This window comes from Labeo rohita, chromosome 3, assembly GCF_022985175.1.
Source record: "Labeo rohita strain BAU-BD-2019 chromosome 3, IGBB_LRoh.1.0, whole genome shotgun sequence".
In the NCBI taxonomy this organism is placed as follows: Eukaryota; Metazoa; Chordata; class Actinopteri; order Cypriniformes; family Cyprinidae; genus Labeo; species Labeo rohita.
In genome coordinates this window covers 21,473,999-21,496,755 of record NC_066871.1, presented here as the reverse complement: position 1 = coordinate 21,496,755, position 22,757 = coordinate 21,473,999, and the positions used below count along the sequence as shown (strand labels likewise).

The 22,757-nt window shown below is 36.5% G+C and overlaps 1 protein-coding gene across 2 annotated transcripts; it reads left to right on the top strand.

The window, feature by feature from the left end:
• Positions 1 to 335: 335 nt before the first annotated feature.
• Positions 336 to 17,860, top strand: rac2 (Rac family small GTPase 2). Of its 2 annotated transcripts, none has more exons than XM_051106274.1 (7): positions 336 to 497; positions 6,954 to 7,025; positions 7,123 to 7,240; positions 8,159 to 8,221; positions 14,106 to 14,265; positions 17,030 to 17,169; positions 17,449 to 17,860. In XM_051106274.1, exons 1-6 carry the CDS (start codon positions 463 to 465, stop codon positions 17,158 to 17,160), a joined length of 579 nt encoding a protein of 192 aa, XP_050962231.1. In that variant the 5' UTR covers positions 336 to 462; the 3' UTR covers positions 17,161 to 17,169; positions 17,449 to 17,860. The 2 variants fall into 2 exon arrangements, with proteins under 2 accessions (XP_050962231.1, XP_050962232.1); XM_051106275.1 differs by having other exon boundaries at positions 17,030 to 17,180.
• The last annotated feature ends 4,897 nt before the right edge of the window (positions 17,861 to 22,757 follow it).

Below are 22,757 nucleotides of genomic sequence, written 5' to 3'. Positions count from 1 at the left end.
TATGACTGGAAACTTTATAATATGTTAGTGAACATTATTTTAACATTATGTTTTAAGTATTACTTAGTTATTTAGGGTTAAAATGGCTATATGTGTTTTTCTCTTTTTTTTTTTTTTTTTTTTTTGAGGTAAGCATTATTAAGTGCACTTCAAACACTCTCAATTATGATGAGACATTTCCCTCTTGTGGACAATAATGCACATAACACACTGAAATGAAGCGCGTTCATGGCTTCCACTTAGAAGTTAAATACTTCCTCATATATAGTTCGACACCACACAGACACGTCAAAAACTGTCACAACCACAGAGAGAGAGAGAGAGAGAGAGAGAGAGAGAGAGAGAGAGAGAGAGAGAGAGAGAGAGACTGAAGAAGCAAATCTGTTTCCTGTATTACAGCTTAGTTCCTTAACAGTTGTTTTACAGCGGCAGCCGGCAAAAGTTTGTCAAAATTTTAGTAAAATGCAAGCGATAAAGTGTGTAGTGGTCGGAGATGGGTGAGTGAACAGTTTAATTTTAAACTGATATATTTGTTAATAACTGTTTTTTACCGTTTACCTTTAAAGTTGCTTGTACACATGATAATGGTTTATATATATATATATATATTTTTATAATATTCACTAATTTGAAACTGAGTTGATAGCAATTGTAAATTTTTTTAAAGGCAATGCAAATCCTAAAAACGCTTATTATTTTATCAACTTCGTCTGTCGCTAGATTTAATTTCCTCATTTGTCACGTGAGATACTTTGTATTTTAGTTTATATAGCCTCAGGGTCAGGTTGGTTGCTTGCTAAATCAATACGGTCATGCCTGAATACACTTCATATTTCTGTTTTCTCTTTTGGGTTGTAAGGACATGAAATAACCTATCCTATCTACACGTTTGGCGATTTAACTTTTACTACAGTTGTGTTTGGCCAAACGAGATGTGCAATACTGTGCTGACAGATTGGGGGTCACAGAGATATTTAAAGGCTTGACATTCACGGGCAAGTTAATACACAGAAGGCAGAGCACCTTCTGGCTTGTGCCATTCCTCTGAGAGTGTGCAGGAAGTTATGCCACACATGAGACATGACAACTGATTTTCATCAAAAAAGGAAACAGCAGTTGCACATGGGTCACATTCTTATTAAGGTTTTTTTTTCTGTAATTCTGTGAGTGACAAGATTATGATGAGAATGTTATGAAGTCATACCAATTAAGATGTACTTAAGAAGGCTTCAGGGAAATAAATTAAAATAATGACCTGTGATTTCTCTCTGTTTTAGGGAAATAAAACATTAAAGTATGTAATGTGTGCAAGTTTATAAACTTGTGTGGGTGACACTTATTGCAGAATATAATTCATAACTTGAGTCCTCTTCCCCTCAGAATTATTATTTTTTAAAGTGACATTAATAATATTTAAAATTCTAGTTTAGTATAATAGGAATTCTGATGTTGATAAAGCCACATTTAAATCTCACTGATGGGCCTGTTGTGGTACAGAAGTCTTTTTTTTTTTTTTTGGAAACATTGGCTTAGACAATTAGGCACTTCATACGGGTATAAACATTTGGGCTGTTACTAGTGAACCAAGCATGTTTTCCATGAATGATGCATTGTACTGGTGGAAAGAATACAATATGTATCTTTCATTGTGAAAGTGCGGCCATACAAAGTCTAGTCATGCAGTCAAAATGGCATCTTTTAGTCTGCTTTTAAGATGACTGACAATGACAGAGAAGCAAATTCTCTTTTATTCCTTTAGACCCAAATATGTCAAGCCTGTAGTTTGCTTTCTGTTAAGATTCATAACAATAAACACAAGCACACATGCTAGGTGTTTCTAGAGCAGACAGTGGTGATTCAAGATGGAGGATGTGATGGCTCTGAAACATGTGAGTCTGAAGCAGCTTTTCGAAAGGGGGAGGGGGAATTTGCATAGGAACATATATGAGGTTTTGATTTGCGACATCACTTTATCTCATCTGCTTTTATAATGCAGCGAGACAGAACTGAAGAATAAAAATGATGCTGATAAACTACAGCTCTGGAAGCAGAGTGCTATGATGATGCAACAGTTATTAGAGACATAGGCTGAAGGCTTAAAGTGTTGCAATTCGTGATTGACATGTTTCAAAATGCACTGTTTATGCATTGCTTTTTGGCCACGTCAAGTGCAACATCTAACATAGCAAATGGCAGCAGGCGAGAGGTGCTTTTGCTTTGAGGATATCCTGTTTAAACCCTGTGCACAGTTCTCCATTTTGAAGCTGCTAACTTCCTCTTGCATTTGATGCCGTGACCCAGCTACTTAAGTTCCTTATATTGCTCAAAGATTAACAGGGTGAATAATCCTCCTTTTACACGCTGACAGAAAGAAATGTCCAAAAAATGAAAATTCTGTTATTGTTTACTTGTTATTCACTCATTAATTTAATTTGAAAAACCTTCAGATGGATATTTTTAATACGGTGGTGGTGACCACAACCTATCCAGCTGCAACAAGGACTAAAAAAGCATCATTTAAAACCACAGTAATCTCCATCATTATGTTTGGTTATGACACTAATGAAACGTTGTTGATGTCTATATTATATTTTATATTTAAACTGAGATATGCTGCAGTGGTGAATATTATCAGAGATAATGTCAGTATGCTTTATTTCTTACACAAATCTACTGTATCTTCTGAATACTGTAGATTTAGTGAAATATAATGTTTTAATACACAGCCCATGGTCACTGTATGGAAAAGATTTATGTGAGAACTCAAATTATTTTGTGCATGTTCCACTTCTTTACTAATCATGCTCAACTACTGGTAAATATTAAAACCTCTAGAACTCATGTATATCATAAATGGTCTCACTTTATTGTTAAATCAGTTGCCATATGCACACAGATTCATGCACACAAATTCAACTTGCGTGAATTTGCTGCGTTCCGAATTTTGGTGAACGCTTATCCGTGAATGTGTCATATGAAGATGTGTGACTAATAGAGGATTAATGCGTCACAGCGTGACCTCTTAACTGAATTACAAGTAAAAGCAGCAGGTTTGCAGTGTTGCAGTAATGTGAAGTAGATTATAGTTTTTACATTTTGCATTTAATATTATTTGTAATATGTTGACTGCCATCATATCACAACCTTTGTGGTGTCCAAAGAGATTTTGCATCCACAAAGTTCAGTGTGTTTACAGAATCTGTCCTGTTACATAAGAGATTAGCAAGATTGTGCATCACGCACTTGGGTGTGTTTATAACTTTACAACTGAAAAACAACTTCAGATAAAGACAAAGTCAATAAAACCGAATGTGACGCTTCATTTTTTTGTTCATACTGAGGAAGCATCCCTTAACTGATGCATGTGTCAACACAAACTCTGTGGTGCTATCACATGGTGAGTTCTCTGAATTGTCATGACTTCCAGGTGGACATTTTCTTCTGTTCCTGTCACATCTGACAGTCTTCTGAGTATCAGTTTCTGTATCAACAGCTTTTTGCGGAAGCCAGCTCTGCTAAAACACGAGGCTCTGCAGTTTTATATGCTCAGCTCAAGCTCTGTAACCCACAAGAACAAGACAGTTACACACGCATAGCTATCACATTGTTTTACATTTATAGGAGTTATAGAGAATGCTCATGTTTAATCAAAGAGAGAAAAAGAGCATGAAGAAGTGAACTAAGGGCACATTTTCAAAGACACACTTCAAAAAGAGGCTCGCCTTCTCTCTTCCTGGATGACACCGCCCAACTTTCTGTCATCCTGTCACGACAATGCCAGGCCCCATGCTGAGTTTTCTCTTGCTCTTTTTCTCTCTGAATCTCTCTCCCTGTATCTATCTATATCTGATTTGCAACTTCAAAGAGCTTCAGAAAGCACCTCTTAACAGTTATCTCCCACTGTTTTCTAATTATGTTTTCAGCACACTGCCTCCAGTGTGTACTGGAATTTGTGTAGATCAAAATGTATTCAAGTATTATTATTATTGGTGAAGGCATGTTTGATTTCCACAGTGGCTGCGCTCACAGACTCTGTTAATATTAGATTATATCGTCGTGACTTGTCAAAATGGATTACAGAAATTTTATGTGGACTTTCTCTGTTTTTTGTTATTGAATCACGGCTTATTGTGCACAATACATCAGAGCCCAGCCCTACAGTCAAGTGCACACAAGTCTAGATAACTCAAACGACATGTGGTTATTACATTGTGTGCATATGTATGTGTTTTTTGAAAGCGAATGCAAGAGCGAGAGAGAGAAATCAAGCAGCGAACGTAATAAAGATAGCAAATACTTCTGATGTGACTGAACGTGTGTAGCCTGAGGTGTGTGGTTTTGGCCTTGCCCTTGAGTAGCTCCAATGTTTCTTGATGTGAGGGAGATGTAGCCACAAGCTTCTGAATCCCAGCATTCCTCACTCTCGCTGCCTGCATGCATCAACATGCGCTCCACTGGAATTTGTATGCTCGTACGCTCTTCTTTCAGCCCATCTGTGTATTTGCTGCTTCAGGTGACCTGTTTTCATATTGAACGTCATCTTTTTTTGAGTCTATGTAAGGATGCACAATTGTTTTGAGGTATTTTGTGTTGCTCTTCGGTCTGCTGTCACAGCACTGCATGTGGCGTCACTATCACTGAATCTGAGTGTGTTTTTTTTTTTTGTACTTAAATGAAAGGATTTGTGAGTATATAAAATTTTTCCCCAGAAGGAATTCTTCTGTTGTCGGTAATAACCATAAAAAGGGATGCACAAAAACAAGGGAAAATATTTCTGCACAAAAGAATCTTAAGTTCAGGAGTGAAATACATCAGCGGGGGGCCGTTTAAAAAAAAAAAAAGGAGAACTGAGGAACGGTTAAAAGACATAGAGGACATTATGACACATGTTTGGTAAAAATGGAAACAACAGAAAAAATAGTCAAGCAGCAGAAATTAAGGCTACTAAAAGATGAAAATGGATCATTTATAAATAATTATCCTGGCAACAGCTAATGCCACCCATATGCTACACTATTTTTAAAGTCTTCAGATTGCTGTTCATTTCACAGCAACCACATCTGTTGTTGCAGATATCAGTTCTAGTCAAAACATATTTCACACTTATATCACAGCTCTAGATATTTAACCAGTTGTACCACCCAGACAGTACAACAGGAGTGCAAATCTCAGTGGCCGTTTCAGCTAAAAACGGATGCATTTCCTTGACAACATCATTCAGTGCCTGAAAATGCAAACTTTTGAAAACAGCTTTCCCAAGTTTTTGAAAACGATACTGTTAATCATCCCTGTGTAAACTATGAAAACGTGAATTTGTGAAAACTGTGACATCACATTTTAAGTCTTCTTGCAGATCTATGTGAACAGGGATTTTGTTTGACAATGTTGTCATATGTACGCAGAAAAAACAAACAAAAACAAAACAAAACGTTGTTTAAATGTATGCCCAGTTCCTGGAGGGCCACAGCCCTGCTGAGTTTGACTTCAACCCTTATTCACGAGTTCCCAATAGTTAATAGAGGGTTTGCACTTACGTCACGATTTGATCGGTTACACGGATGCGCTGCCATATTGGCGATACTCGGATGTAAACAAAAGCATGGATTGCAGGGTTAATGTACTACTGAATATGTTGTTCTGCTAATTTATGCTGTCTAAACCACTGAAAACATGTGGGAGCTGCTAAATCATATAGAGAAGGACCCAGTAAACGATAAAGTGTGTAATATTTTGACAAACTAAAGTTAATAGGTGGTAAAGATACAAGATATTAGTCTAATATTTCATGTATCTGACCGAAAATGATAAGAATGTTTTCAATGATAAGAACTAATGTTTTCAAAATTCTTGCCCTGGAAAAACCACAAACGCCTTTTCTTCCTCAGTTTTTTGCACTCTTCCCCGAGATTTGTTATAACCTTTGACAGTCTATAGTACTCCAAATGTTTTTCCCAGTGTGACCGATTAGCACAGCCCAAAACATGACATTAATTAATAAAAAGCAAAAATCACAAAAAATGTTTCGTTCACTTCAGTACCATTATTTACATTTTGTGCTGGCAATATGGCCAAATGATGACGCGTCATGAAAACGCTCTATAGAAAATGAACTTGGCTTGCTGTCCTCCCACTCCCACTGTGGTACTAAATAGAGGAAGAAATAGAGGAGATGGGGAGGTGGAGGGATGTCAGAATAATTGTCACTGGAACGGCACAAGGAGTTCTGCATATATAGGCTCATAGTGCTGACTGACAGGACTGAATGATTAGGCTTGTTTGGAACTTAATTTAAATGCATGTCTGATCTGGCTAATGATCCTTCAGGTTTATTTGAAAACTACATGGTACGTCTTTTGAACCAGGGTTGGAACTCCTTGAAATCATTTATGAGGCGATCCGATGCTTGCTCCGCCATCGCCTTCTTCTGCTTGGTCCTTCTGAAACTGACAGCTGCGCCGGCGTCAAAAGTTAAAGTTATTAGACAACGCTACGCTTAGGAGTGAGGCACCGAAATAGCGAATACCGCTCATAAGTAAAGAACTTCCGTCTAGCTTATGTTTAAAAAGCTGCACAGTACCACACAAAAACACGTTCTGTTTAACCGGTCCTGATTTAGTTTAGCTTTGAGCCAGACGAGACGAAGTGAATACAGAATCTTTCCTTTCATGTATGGTATTACTGTATGCGGTCAGGATTTATACATTCAGTGCTTAGTACATGAAATATGACCACATACAATGTTCTTTGTGTTTAAGAACAAATGTGTGAATTCACTGTGGAAGTACAGTACAGTGTTCCTCTTACTGAAAGATGGTTACACCAGATACCTAGCATTCTTTGATGTCATTTTTAGCAGCATGTGTTTTACTGAAAGTACATTATGTTGTTGGTTTTCCAGCAATCTGACAGAGAATGAAATGTCTATTTTCTTCTTTGTTGTTTGTGTTTTTCAGAGCTGTGGGAAAGACCTGTCTTCTCATCAGCTACACTACCAATGCTTTCCCTGGGGAGTACATTCCCACAGTGTGAGTACAACAACAATTTAAAACGTTTATGTTTTTATGTTGAAGTTGACATTGCTAAAATATTGAGAGACTATGTGGGTTGGGTATTTTCACTCAGGTTTGATAACTACTCAGCAAATGTAATGGTGGATAGCAAACCAGTCAATCTGGGCCTTTGGGATACAGCTGGACAGGAAGACTACGACAGACTGCGGCCACTGTCCTACCCTCAAACGGTACACTCCACCATAAACATTTAGTGGGACACATCCCCTTAAAGACTTAAAACAGTGATCATTCAATGTTTTTTTCAGTGACAGATTTTAAACTTTATGGTTGGTAAAATTTTAACATATTTTAAAAAGAAGAGTGTCTTACGCTCACTAAGGTTGTAATTTTTCCCATCAAAACCAAAGTAAAATGTGATCCTGGACTGACAGGTTTTGTGGTCCAGGGTCACATTTTACTTTAGTTTTTAATTTTGTGAAACTGAGATTTATATGAGATACAACTATTTGAATATCTGGAATCTGAGGGTGCAAAAAATCTAAATATTGAGAAAATCACCTTTAAAGTTGTCCAACTGAAGTTCTTAGCAATGCATATTACTAATCAATAATTAAGTTTTGACATGATCTTTACTTAACATCCTAATGATTTTAGACATAAAAGAAAAATCTGTAATTTTGACCCATACAATGTATTGTTGGCTATTGCTACGAATATATTGTGCTACTTATGACTGGTTTTGTGGTCCAGGATCACAAATAGTAATTTTTAAAAAATATTACTACAATTTAAAATAACTGTTTTCTATTTATTATATTTTAAAATGTAATTTAATCCTGTGATGGCAAAGCTGAATTTTCAGCATCATTACTCCAGTCTTCAGTGTCACATGATCCTTCAGAAATCATTTCAATATGCTGATTTGGTACTCGAGAAACATTTCTGCTTGTGCATTTTCAAGTTTTGCTGCTTAATATTTTTATGGAAACTATGAGATTTTTTTCAGGAATCTTTAATGAAAAGAAAGTTCAAAAGAACAGCATTTATTTGAAATAGATATATTTTGTAACATTATAAATGTAATATACAGTAACATTTAGTCAGTTTATTCGTCAACATTAATGTCGTCTGATGGTACTTTGCAGGATGTGTTTCTCATCTGTTTCTCTCTGGTGAGCCCAGCATCGTTTGAAAACGTCAGAGCCAAGGTGAGTCCTTATGGGTGGTTTAGGTTGAATCTTAATGCAATACAAGTACAGTCACACCAGCGTGAGCCTACAGACAAAATGTGAAATTTCCAGTAGCAAACAACAACATTCATATGCATAATAACCAGCTGCTATTCTATGCATGCTTACAACATACATACATGTACACATACCTTCATGCGTGCCCTTAAACACTTGCTCTGCATTGGACTGGACACTAGATGCCACTGTGCATTAATCCATGATGGATTTGCTGACCTTAATTACAAACATTCACTAGATACAGTCATATAGAGATATAAGATCATAAAGTGGGCATGACGTCAACATCAGCCGCAATAAAAAAAAAAAAAAGGTTTTGGCCTTGTTAGTATTCAGACATTCACAAATGAGTTCCTTCAGTGGCATTCAGCGGTTTTGAAAAAGAAAGTGGTTTATGCTCAGGAAGCATTTATCGCACATGGCATCATCTGTACCTGTATGTTTTCTAGCCAGCCAAAAGGTTCATTCAGTAGAGACTCTATTTAGTAAGTTATTTATCTACCTCACACTCACAAAACCCCCCTAAGGGAGTACAATAGCAGTGCTAGCAGCTCGGCTGACCTTGATGTGTTCTCCATTAATGCACTGTAGATGCCTGACAGATACACACCACTTAGCGTCCTGCTACAGTTAGCGTGTTTAAACTGCCTCTATTTCACCCTGACAGAGAGCATTTTCAAGAGTGATCCCAAAAGGGGAAATGATTCAAAGTCAAAACGACAGTTCTCTGCTGAGTGTGTAGTGCAAATAATCCAGCATCCTAGGGGCAAAAACAGATTGTACTGTTGTCAAGGGTTCAGGTGATGTAGAAAGGTTCAGGAAGGCTGGTTAGGTCACCTTTGACTCTGGATTGTGATTCTGGGATGCTATCTTGCATTACATTAAGAAGGCACATATCTTACCTGGTTAACCAGCTTTGATGACATGACTTGACCAAGAAAGTCTTGCAGATTTAGCTAGTTAAGAAGCCTAAGCCACTGGCATGCATATGGATCAGCAGTGTCTTTTTAAGAAGCTAAAACAAAAATTCTAAAAAGAACATGTCCTTGACTTTAAATTTTAAATACTTTGTCAGGGACATGTTCACTTTAGAAAGCTAACAGTTTTATGTTTTTTTTTAAAACATCCTGTTCTGTCCATTTAAATCAGTAGAGTATTGTTGAGATAAACATAAACATCTTTTTCTGTCTGAGAAGATTATTGATTGCAGGATCTGTGTTTACATCAAAGTGCAGTTTGACTGGAAAAAATCAGCAATTATCTTAAACTTTAAGGCCTAGTTGAAATTTCAGTCATGGATTTTCACACCAGCAGATGTTCCAAAATTGTATGCCTTTCTTCTGTGGAACATAAAAGAATATTTTAAACAAAAAGGCTCTTTATTTTCTCAGTAAAATGAAAGTCAGTTGGGTCCTGCGTTGTTTGGACCCAGACAGTTTTCAGACTATGGGCCAGTTTTACTAAACAGGGCAAATTAGCACGAGAACGCAATTCCAAAACAGCGCCGATGGGAGGGGAAATTTCTGCGGGTGATTTACAAATAATGCGCAGACGCAACAACTCATTTACGTATCGACCAATGCAATATCCCATGCACAGCACAAATTAGCGTACTCGCAAATAAAGAATAAAGAAATAAAAAAGCCACAATACGTTGAAAAGAACCAGAGACCAAAAAAATTAAGGTTTGCTAGAAGTTTTGATCTGGTATTGAAATTTATCCCAAATTAAAAATAACATGGCTTGGCAAACAATATGTTCGGATAATGTATTTATATGGCATTCTAAATAAATTAAACCATGTAATCATTTCTCTTCTACCACGCACTCTCTGTTCTCTGCGGTGCCTCCTCCTAACAACAATAACTGCGTGTTAAATAATGGTGCACATGCCAGTAATTTGATGAGTGCAAACGTCAGTAAAACGTTGTGTGATTGATTTGAATACTCTCCTCCCATAAATTTTGCATCTGAAAGGGAAACTCCTACAAATGCATATTCAATAAGGTCAGGCACAAAAATAACTGTTCACACCTTTTCAGCGCTAATTCATAACTACGCGCTTTAAAACCTGACAGTACAATTTTAACACCAAAAGACTGTTTGCATTGGTGCAAGCTGTTAGTAAAACTGGCCCTATGTCCTTTTTTGTTCTGCAGGCAGAAAGTTGTAAGGTTTTGCACACTTATTTTAAAATGCATGCTTATTTAAAATGTAAAACTTTACAATAAGATTCAATTTGTTAATGCATTATCATTTTAAAATTTATATTAACTTCTAAATACATTATTGTGCATTGTTAAAGAATTAGTTCACTTTCAGAATAGCAATTTCCTAGTAACTTACTCATCACCATGTCATCCAAGATGTTCATGTCTTTCTTTCTTCAGTCAAAAAGAAATGAAGGTTTTTGAGGAAAACATTCCAGGATTTTTCTCCATAAAATGGACCTTCAACGGATTGAAGATCCAAATTGCAGTTTCACTGCAGCTTCTAAGAACTCTACACGATCCCAACTGAGGAATAAGAGTCTTATCTAGTGAAACGATTGGTCATTTTCTACAAAAAAATTTCTGTACTTTCTAACCATAAATGCTCATCTTGCACTAGCTTTACTTCAGACAGTTGGAAAGGTCATGTGTGAAGTAGGCAGAAGTTCTAACCCAATGTTTACAAAGTGAACATGTAAAGAAAGTCAAACAGCCTTTACAAAAAAAGTATATAAATAAAAAAATATATAAATATATAATTATATATTTTAAAAAGTATATACATTTCAATTGTTTTGCTAGACAAGACCTTTATTCCTCAATTGGGATCTTGTACAGCCCTTTGAAGCTGCTTTGAAATTGCAGTTTGGACCTTCAATCTGTAGATCACCATTAAAATCCACCATATGGAGAAAAATCCTGGGATGTTTTCCTCAAAAATTGACATTAAAAAATGCTGTGAGAGCGCTGTTGATTGCTTTTGCATTAAAGGAGAAGTCCACTTCCAAAACAAAGATTCACATATAATGTACTCACCCCCTTGTCATCCAAGATGTTCATGTCTTTCTTTCTTCAGTCGTAAAGAAATTATGTTTTTTAAGAAAAACATTTCAGGATTTTTCTCCATATAATGGACTGATATGGTGCCCCCGATTTTGAACTTTCAAAATGCAGTTTAAATGTGGCTTCAAACGATCCCAAATGCAGTTGTAAACGATTCCAGCCGAGGAAGAAGGGTCTTTATCTAGCAAAATGATCGGTTATTTTCATTAAAATAATACAGTTTAAATACTTTTTAATTTCAAACACTCATCTTGCCTTTCTCTCCCTGAACTCTGTGTATTCTGACTCAAGACAGTTAGGGTATGTTGAAAAACTCCAATTGTATTTTCTCCCTCAACTTCAAAAATCATTTCAAAATCATCCTACATCACTGCAGAAGCACCGACCCAGTCTTTGCAAAGTGAACATGCAAAGAAGATCAAACACCCTTAACAAAAAAAAGTAAAACAGCCATATAGGTGATTTTGAAGTTGAGGGAGAACATGAGATGGAGTTTTTTGACATACCCTAATGATCATGAACCAGAAAAAAACAGTCCAGGCAGAGTAAGATAAGACGAGCGTTTGGCTTTAAAAAGTATATAAATTGTATTATTTTTTATTAAAATAACCGATTGGTACGCTAGATGAGACCCTTCTTCCTCAGCTGGGATTGTTTAAAACTGCATTTGGGATTGTTTGAAGCTGCATTTAAACTGCATTTTGGAAGTTCAAAATTGGGCCACCATAGCAGTCCACTATATGGAAAAAAAAAATGTTTTCCTCAAAAAACATAATTTCTTTACGACTGAAGAAAGAAGGACATGAACATCTTGGATGACAATGTGGTAAATTATTTGTAAATTGTTGTTCTGGAAGTTGACTTCTCCTTTAACTAGTTTTAGAAACAAGTTTTGATAGCAAAACTTTGTATTGTGAATACTGACTAAATTGAGCTTGGTAATATAAAGTTGCATTAGTGAGAGCGCGAACGTAACAGCAGCAGCGAACGTACAAAGAGAATTGACAAAAAACAAAAAGAGATTCACGTTGATAAAAGGAATCATGACGATCAAACACAAAGAGGAAGATGCTTTGTAGTAAATTACCATCCTAGATTTCTTTTCATTAATGAAGTCAAAATGAACGAGCAAAGAGAAAGAGAGATTCTTTTCTGCTGAGTTGTTGTTGTTGTTATTATGCCAGACCTTATCAAGTCCTCCGCAGCATGTTTAAGGTGCCTGAGATGGAACGGAAAGCAAATTGTTTGTGATATCAATAATTCCAGAACCACTCGAGGCTTAATCCGGTCCAATTTACATTGCTTAAAAACAGCGCTTGCATAAACAATTCTGCAAACAGCCCTTTGAATTCTTATTAAGTTCAAACAATGGCAATCTCATCTCGCCCGTTCCTTAATGCTTTTTGCTTTCACTCCCAATCAAAGACCTTCAGAAGCTTCTTCCACTCTTTTTCTTTTTCTACCCTCCCGGTCGTTCCCTTTATTAGTTCTACAGTATATTCCCGAGTAGTAACCATGGTAACAGTGGCCATATGCTAATGTAGTCTTGATAGATTGTGCGAGGTTGAGGAGATAAATTAAGATCTATTTGGAGTGGGGAAGAAAGCGCATAGATGCGCTGGGCCTTGTAAGCCGTCACATGGCCCGTGCTTACGCATCCATTCGGTAGCAATCACCTGCCATAGAGATGTTAAGTGCGAAGAGATCATGTCTCATCACTGACTTGGGCTGATAGTACCTGAAAATGGGGTGCTGCGATAGCGTAGCGACCCACCCACCCAAATCATAAATGCCATTGGAGACGTGCTGATTTCTGACGAAGGCCACGGTTTTGTGTTTCTAAACCCTTTTGAAGTCTCTTACTAATAAGCTTGAAGAGAAGAAACAAAGACACCTTTAAGTTGCATACAAAAGCCCTAATATTCAAGCTTCTTTACATCAAATGCAGGGCTGAAAGGGAACTGATGTAGGCTAGTGCTCGATTTAGAATCTGAGTCATAGAAATATCAAGGAAATGTTTATTGTGTGCAGTTTAGCTCACAGTGCAGTGTTTGTGTTTTGTTTGTCTGCAGCTATAAAGCTACAGTGTAGTGCTAAATTGCTCCAGATTTTTTTGACTTGAGAGATCAAAACATGGCAGTAGCATCATTGACACTATTAATGGATGTCTGCTGTTATAAAACTTGTGTGTCAGTTGGGAAGGCAGTGACACCGTAGGCTTACTGTAGCAATGCTCTTGTGTCTATTGACCACTCAAGGTCTGCTCAACGTGACTGCATGGGTTGCTTTGTGCAAGAAAACAATGGTGTTTGTGAGTGTCAGATTAAAGACAACATTCAGAGGCCAGGCCTTGGGAAATGCAGCAGTCCTTGCGCACCTTAAGTTTTCATGAACCTTTTTCATTTGCTCCGCAGTGACTAATTTAGAAACCGTTTTTGCTGCATTTTTCACATAGTCTGCACACTTTCAGAGATACCACTGACATTGTTTTATGTGCTGGGTTTTAACCAGTGAATCAGTCTGAGAAAGTCTTTTCAATGAAAAGGCCTTGGCACATATTAAAATGACAAAAAGCGGAACAAACTGAACATGTCCATTAGAGTGTATTGTGCTTTGGAACTGAACGACTGACTTGCATAGAGATTGAAAGGAGCAAGCAGTAACAGCTCAACTTCATGCAGATAAACAGCTTTGTAGCCCATATATTTTACAGCAGAAAAATACCACAGAGATGGACTGATAAACAGATGCGAATTAACGGTTTTGATCTGCTCCTCTGCTCCCTCTAGTGGTACCCAGAGGTGAGGCACCACTGCCCCTCCACTCCAATTATTCTGGTTGGCACCAAGCTCGATTTGAGAGATGAGAAGGAGACCATCGAGAAGCTGAAGGAGAAAAAACTGGCACCGATCACTTACCCACAAGGTCTCGCGTTGGCCAAAGAAATAGGTAAGGAGGCAGACGTGGATTTGTCCTTTTTACATCACTGGATGACAGTACAGCTCAAAAGATTGTTGTCAAGGTTAAAATTCTGCTGAAAATTCAGCTTTTTTACATTTTAACATATATATATATATATATAATCGATAACAGTTATTTCAAATTGTAATTATATTTAACAGTATTACTGTGTTTGCTGTATTTTTTTATACAAAATTTTAGTAACCTTTAAACAGGGCTCTGCATTAACGCTTGTCTGCTTATCTGGGACAAGTGAATTTTGTGAAGGGGCAAGTGAAATAGAATTTGACTTGCCTAACTGCACAAAAAACCTGATTCAAACATCAATAGCAAACAATAACTAGGGCAGCGCCAAAACTTCTGTGAGAATGATTCTGATTTTATTACTTTAAATGTAAATGGTGACTAATAACGGACGGACAGTATCAAGGTTGCATCAGTTGAGGCTTGTGCAGCCTGTCTGACTCACGAAAAAATCCAAACTAATAGGTGCAGCAGAACACACAATGAAACAACATGAACAAACATACTGCGGTAGAAAAAAAAAGATAAATATTTTATATTACATATGATTCACACGTAAGCAACATTACACGACAAAGCACCAGCACGATTGCAAATGAGACACTGATTTTATACAACAGTAGTTCAATAAACAAGTAGTTAATATTAACTGACTTACATTTTAGACACATTATTGATTGTTTTTGCCAATGAAATAGTTGAACAGTTGCGCATCTCTGAGCAAAATTTCAATACTAAATGATTCAGCATTTTTGAACGAATCGGGTGAGTCAGTGATTCAGTGAGCTATTCATAAAGACAGTCACTTGAATTATCCGTTTGAACAAATTTGTTTAATCCGCAACTCACTTATTAAGAGTGGTGGTTTGGTTTCATATTAAAAAGTATCATTGCATTTTTCCAACATTTCAGATTAAATTAAGTAAAATGTTAATCTTCTTACATCATTTATGCCTTTGCAATTTTACTGTGTAAATGCATTTACGGAACCTCTTATCTTCATTAAACAGTCTGAGTAAATGCATCTAAATGGCACTTTCGATGCAGCTTCAGTGTTTCCTCTGCAGTGGAAAGATGGAGTTTGCTGATACTGATTTAATTTGAATGGTAACAACCATACAGAGTCTAATTATTCTAACTGAATGTATTGATCAAATTTAAGAATTAAATGATGACACGTACATTTAGTAATGTTAGGAAAATATTCATAAAGTTAAAAAGTGTCCTAGAAATCAGTTTACGGCAAACATCACAAATATGCTGATTAAAGTAAGAGCAGTAATGAGACTATTGCTTCAGAATGGATTAGATTTAAGCCAAACAAAAAGAAAAGTATTTTTTTTGCCCCAGGACAAGTAACTTGTTTATTCGGACAGAATTAAAATTGGCTGATAATTTACTCACCCCCATGTCATCCAAGATGTTCATGTTTTTCTTTCTTCAGTCGAAAAGTCGAAAAGTTTTTAAGGACTTAAGTCCATATAGTGGACTTCAGTGGGGATCAGCGGGTTGAAGGTCTAAATTGCAGATTCAAAGGGTTCTACATGAACCTGGCCAAGGAATATGGGTCTTCTCTAGCAAAATCTGTCATTTTCTAAAAAAAACAAAGATGTATATACTTTTTTAACCACAAATGCTTGCCTTTCACTAGCTTGGCTTCACATACTACGCAGTCACATTGGAAAGGTCACATGTGACGTAGGCAAATGTGCAAAGAAAGTCAGATGTCCTTTACAAAAAAAGGTAAAACAATATCAGACGATTTTTTAGGTTGGAGGAAAAAATGAGATGGAGTTTTTTTCGCCCTACCATACCTTTTGAACCAAAGTGCACAGACGAAAAACTAACCACACGTAACCTTTCCAATGTGATTACATATTTCATGAAGTCTATTTAAATTTTTTTTTAGAAAATTACAGATTGTTTGACTAGATAAGAACCTTGTTCCTTGGCTGGGATCGTGTAGAGCCCTTTGAGGCTGCATTGAAACTGCAATTTGGACCTTCAAGCTGTTGATCCCCATTGAAGTCCACTATATGAAGAAAAATCCTGGAAGGTTTTACTAAAAAACCTTAATTTCTTGTCAACTGAAGAAAGAAAGACATGAACATCTTGGATAACATGGGAGTGAGTAAATTATCAGTAAATTTGCATTCAGGAGTGAACGAATGGTTTAACATTTGAATGGTTCTGTATTTGAGTTACATATATCAGAAATAAGCCATCAACAACAAAAAATCGATTTGCTTTCCACTTTTTGAACTCCAGACTTAAACAGTTTATAGCTGCAACAGTTCTATTGGAAATCTGTTCATAAAATAAAAGAAAGTAGGGAAGAGAGAAAAAATAAAGCTTAAGATACAAGACAAATGCAAACACTGTTTATTGTCTGGTTTCTTTGCAACATATAATTACCACATAGTCTCTAAGTGCACAAAATTACAAAGCACTACATATCAGGCTACAGATTTAGATGCGAAATGCAATTTGTACTCGGAGTGATTTGATCTAGCATTTGGGAGAACACATGGGCTAGTCCTCCTACACGCTCAGATATGACAGATTTGTGCACACCTAATACACCCAGACATCTGGTGCGAAGTATCCCACTCAGAGTGGATCAGAGATGCTTCAGTATGCATACAAACTATGCCTATAATAAATATAGAGAGAAAGGGGGGTGTTATTAACAAACCTGATCTGTGTGCCTGTGTTTGTGTGCGAACAGATGCAGTAAAATACCTGGAGTGCTCTGCTCTCACTCAGAGAGGTCTGAAGACAGTGTTTGATGAGGCCATTCGCGCTGTGCTCTGCCCACAGCCCACCAAGGTCAAGAAGAAGGGCTGCGTGCTGCTCTAAGGATGCACGGTACATTTTATGTGTGTGTGTTTTCTTTTCTTTTTTGGTTGAGACAGAAGTCAGAGAGGGAGAAATGCACGCGTACAATATTTCAGATGCCACCGCAATTATAGCGAACAGCTTTTGTTCTATTGCTGCTTCACAGTAGTCATGACTTACAAACATGCTTCCAGGTGGAAGTTAAAGACAGTAATTCTGATTCATGTCAAAGGCTATTCTTTAAAAAGAGGATGTGAGGAGATGCAAAAAGTAGAACATTCACTGACCTTTTGTTCTTTCTGCCTCCAGATTTGTCACTGTAAAACAGAGAACTCAGATGGTTTTCTCCCACAAACCAGCAAGGGATGCATTTACATTTTGAAAGCGTTTTTCTCTTTTTAGCTGAATATAATTTTTAAATGTGATGACAATGGTATAATACTGTTGATGAAAAAATATTTAATCATATTTTGACTGATGTATTTTGTTATATTGTGACTGGTTGTGTTGGAGTGTTTTTGATGGGTACGCAGTTTTGTATTGTCTTCTCAAGAGTCATACTGATTCTCTTTATTTCTGGACCATAAAAGAGCACAAGTACTTGTTACACAGAATTGAATTCAGAGGGATTTTTTGACCTGTGAATCACATCCACATAGTACTTTTAGAGTTATTTTAGGAAACAATAGCAAAAATAAACTCTACCACTGTTTCCAGACAATTGTGTTTTTTTTTCCTCCATTCACCTGATGTTTTTTGTGCCACACTGAAAATTGTAGAAACTACAATAGTTTTTGCTAGTAAATCTCACTTTAGAACTTTAGAACAGTAAAACATGGAATTAAATGGAACACTTTAAAGTAGAACGGCTGACAGTATGTTTTTGTAAAACCTACTTCAATAATCTTCTAAAAAAAAAAAACATTTTTTACTTGTATAAAGAATTATAACACTCATAACACATAAACTGTGAACGCATCGCTTCCAGCAAATGTATTGTATAGCACTTTGACAAAGCGCTTTGATTCAAGTCCTCTAAGGTGCCAATTATAGTTCCTGATGTGATACAGATCAGCGTGTTTTCCCCATTGAGAGCCGAACTATGACTTGAATAGCTTCTCATTGCTTCTCGAATTGCTGAAATTGTAACAGCAGAAATGTGAACTGTTACTATGATGCTGCTCTCTCACCCTATCTGCCCTTCCTCTACTATTGGCTGTGTGGACTTTGTGAGGAAACAACACGACAAACATTGACTTCAATGGGACTGTTGTGAGCTCACATCAAAGTGTTGCCATTTACAGCAAGTCTTGATGTGGCCCTCTCTTCATCTCGTAGGTTTAGCAGAAAAATGGTGTTAGGTCTGTTTCACACTGCAGAGTTTAGGTGCTGAGCCTATTTATGCCATGTGTGGCATGCTAAAATCAGCAAAAAATAATACAACTATATATATATATATATAACTAAACAATAAAACGATTTAACAACACAGTATTTTGCAATAGGCTTTTATGAAGCAACATAATAGAGTGAACCTTTAAATCTGACTGAATCTGGATGATTAAGTAATTTATAGCTACATTTCGGGGTTCCATGTATATGTTTTACCATTTACAAGTAAATGTGGTCCCCTGTAAAATAGATTTCCCCAATGCTTAAGTTTGTAATAGTTATCAATGGCCCACCCCTGGTAGCCATTTTACACGAGTTCACGCTTACGTATAATTAGCCAGAGTATAGTAACGCATATCAGAGCTCAGGAATGGCCCGAACCCAGAGAACCCCCCTAGGTGTAGTGAGAACTCGGTGTGAGGACATGGGGTGGTGGAGGGATGCTGATAAACTGTCAAAAGGATAAAGGTAAGTCAGTTGTATTTGAATCTATAGCGTTGATTAACTTGAGTGAGCTCTTCTTGTGTTAATTAGGCTAGGTATCTGACGCGCTCCTCCCGAACCTTGTTAACAAAACATCATGTATGGCTTATTAAAAAAAAAATACTCAATGTAGTGATCCAGAAATAACTGTATTGTCAACACAGAGCCACAGCTCTGAGCAGAAACACTACGAGTGTGAACATACAAAACACAATGTTAATGCATGCAGTGTTAAACTGGCCTTATGGTGTTTTCAAGTTGTGTTAACAACCCAGTCTCCTGATAAACCAGTAACTCAGAATCACTTACCATGACAGAAGGTTGTGGTACATTGCAATTAAATGAATAAACCAGTAGTGTTATTTAGATATTTTTCAGTTTTTCCTATGTGGAAAGGTATTTATTTCAGTGACTCACAAAGAAATTGGTATGACTCACATATCACTGTGACTTAAAAATAAAGCACTCTAAGAGGCAGCTATGGGGTCAGTGCAATGACCAAGGAATGGAATCAGGTAAAAAAAAAAAAAAAAAAAAAAAAAAAAACGGATGAGAGAGAGAGAAAGAGAGAAACACAAACACAATCAAGTGGAGTCAAGAGAGTTCAGCTTCCCATCAGCCATCCAAGCGCTTATAAATTATGTGCTGACGCGTGTGGACGTAAACAGGCCGAGCTGCACTCCGAGATCTCGTGAGGTATCGTCTGATCTTCAGAAACCTCCCGGTCATTCGCGATGAGATGAGACGGGAGAGCAATCCCACAAAGACGCCACCGGAATATCAATCTGCGTGATTGTATTCCAGAGAAAGGAACAAATGAGAAAGCTTCTGGGTGCAAAGTTAGACGGATACACAGGCTACATAAATCGACGGAGTCTGATGACGTGTGACTCATCTCTCATTTTTGCTCCCACTCTCATTTGTCACCGCAGTCAATGAAAGAATCGGTTTTGATACAAGGGCAATCCATCAGCATCAAATTGCATGTCACTGCTTGAATGAGGCATTGTTAAAATGTAATTTTTACTATTTAATTCAAAAGTAGACTTCTGAAGAATATATTCATATAGGTGGTCTGACAAAGGGTCCTAATGCCTGCTGCTGTGTTCATGGATTTGCTGATTGTGAAAAACATTTTGTGTGTAGGAAAAAGTGTTGGAAACCTGCTGTTGAGTTCCTGAGGTCAGACTGGGTTAAATAAGAGCCAGTGACTGTGGCTCATGCCTCTGTGTTTTCACTGCTCTCTCTACAATCATTGTTTTCTTTTTTCTATTTAAAATTTTAATTAACATGATCCACACCAACACATTCTATCCAGTTCAATGAACAAAAGGAAAAATTGTTTTAACAGTTAATCAGCCCATGTGTGCACTGTACCTAATTATGTCTTAGGCTATTCAAATAGAAAACAGTTATTTTTAAAATTGTAATAATATTTCACAATATTACTGTTTGATCAAATAAATGCAGCCTTAAAAACATTTAGAGAATCTTAGCAACTCCAAGGTTCTGTATAATGACAATATTTCCATAAGGACAATTTATTAAACACTGATCAAATTTTGTGTATTTAGATATACAGTACATATAGTATGATACATAAGCCTTGCAAGTGACACAGCAAAGCCCATGTTTTCTGGTTTATGTTTTATGTGTTTGTGTTGATTCTAAATGACCTTTTAGCAGGTAGTATCATAAATGTCCAGTTTTTCTCTTCTGGGGAAAGATATTGATGATTAATGTTGCACTACACAGCCAAATGCTCTCTAAAATGAACACTCAATCAACCATCAAGCTGCCAATGTATATTTTATATGTTTATATATGTACTAATACTTCCTGTCACATGACAAGGGTACTTCCTGCCATGTGACCATTTTCAGCTTACAGCCAAACTACAATGTAAACAGGAGGTTCAGTGAGCAGGTCTCCAACACACCATCTGAAGCGTCCAACAGTATCCTCATGTGTGGAGTTTGGATTATCAAGAGAGTCTATGTGGTAATTTTCGTTATTTCTCCATTTGGATTGCCCTTGTGCACAATTTTATGCATTATGCATCACTCAGGACATGAACAACACTGGTGAGATCAATCCATTGCTTTTGTGTATATATGAACCCAGATAAAATTGACTGATTGACGGACATATGGCGTTGTATATACTGTAGGGGAGCAATATTTTGTCAAATACACTTGTCTGCAGGCAAAATAGAACAGTTGTTGTATTTTAAAATTACTTTATTCATATAATTTCATGTTGTTTTATCCATACTAAATGTTGGAAATTGCTCACACTTTACAGCATACTGTCAGTGAAAGGGATAGTTCACCCAAAAACAAAAATAAAAAATACGCCATGATTTACTCACTCTCAAGCTATCCTGGGTGTATATGACTTTTGTTTTCCAGACAAATACAATTTAGTTATATAAAAAAATGTTCTGCTTATCCAAGCTTTATAATGACAGTGAATGGGTGTTGAGATTTTGAAGTACAAAAAAATTGCAAAAAAAAAAAAAACAAAATATTGAGAAAATCGCCTTTAAAGTGTCCAAATGAAGTTTATAGCAAAGCATATTACTAGTCAAAAATTACATTTTGATATAATTACGGTAGGAAATTTACAAAACATCTACATGGAACATGATCTTTATTTAATATCCTGATGATTTTTGCCATAAAAGAAAAATCGATAAATTTGACCCAACCAATGTGTTTTTGGTTATTGCTACAAATACACCCATGCAACATAAGACTGGTTTTGTGGTCCAGGGTCATATTTTCCTTTTCAAATCCTCATTTTGTACTTCTGATTCATGACTGGTGTTGTGTTTTGTTTTGCTCTCTTTTTTGCACTTCCAAATTCATCACTTCTCAGTGGAGCTTACGCTATGATACATAATATTATCATCTATCAGCAAAGTCATTTACACCTAGGATGACTTGAGGGTGGGTAAATCATGGGGTAATTTTCATTTTTGGGTGAACTATGCCTTTAAGTGACAGATAAAATATGATGAAAACAACTACTTTATAATTATTCTTATAATTATTCATGTTAATGTTTTTCTATTCTTTTTTTTTTAATCACGTCAGTGTGTAAAATTACCATCATATATAGCAATGTCGTAATAATGTTTCATTTGAATGTTTAATGTGTTTTTGCACCTCTAGTTGAAACATACACAATGATTTTTGCGCATACAGTATATGTGTTATTTGGAAGTTCTTTGAACTGCATTTTCTCAGACTCCCTTTCTCAGTAAATTATGTTATATGGGCTGACCAAACCTACTAAACGAGTGAAGAGGAAAAAAAAATCCTCCTTGAAATCTGATTATTTTTTATCAACCTCTCTATTCTCCTTCAGTTTCATGACCACTTTCTTTGCTGTATGTGTGTGATGTGTGTGTGAAAAAGAAATTGCCTGTCACTAAAGACATTCATAACTTGAAAGTAAATTTATGTGAGATTATAGCTTTATCATAACACTATTTTAGGCATGCTTGTTTCTAAAGCTTTATTCTAAATTCTGAGCAAGAAGTAATAAATCCAAATCAGGCTTAATAAATTATCCATGCTGAAACCACAAGGGCTGTCACAATAAGGTCATGACCCCAACAGCCGTGTGTAGCTGGAATAATTCAATAGCCGCATGGCAGCCTATATAACACTATTAAAAAATAGCTGAACATGATTATTTCTGGCCAAAAGCAATAAGTACTTTCCAGTTTTGTGCAC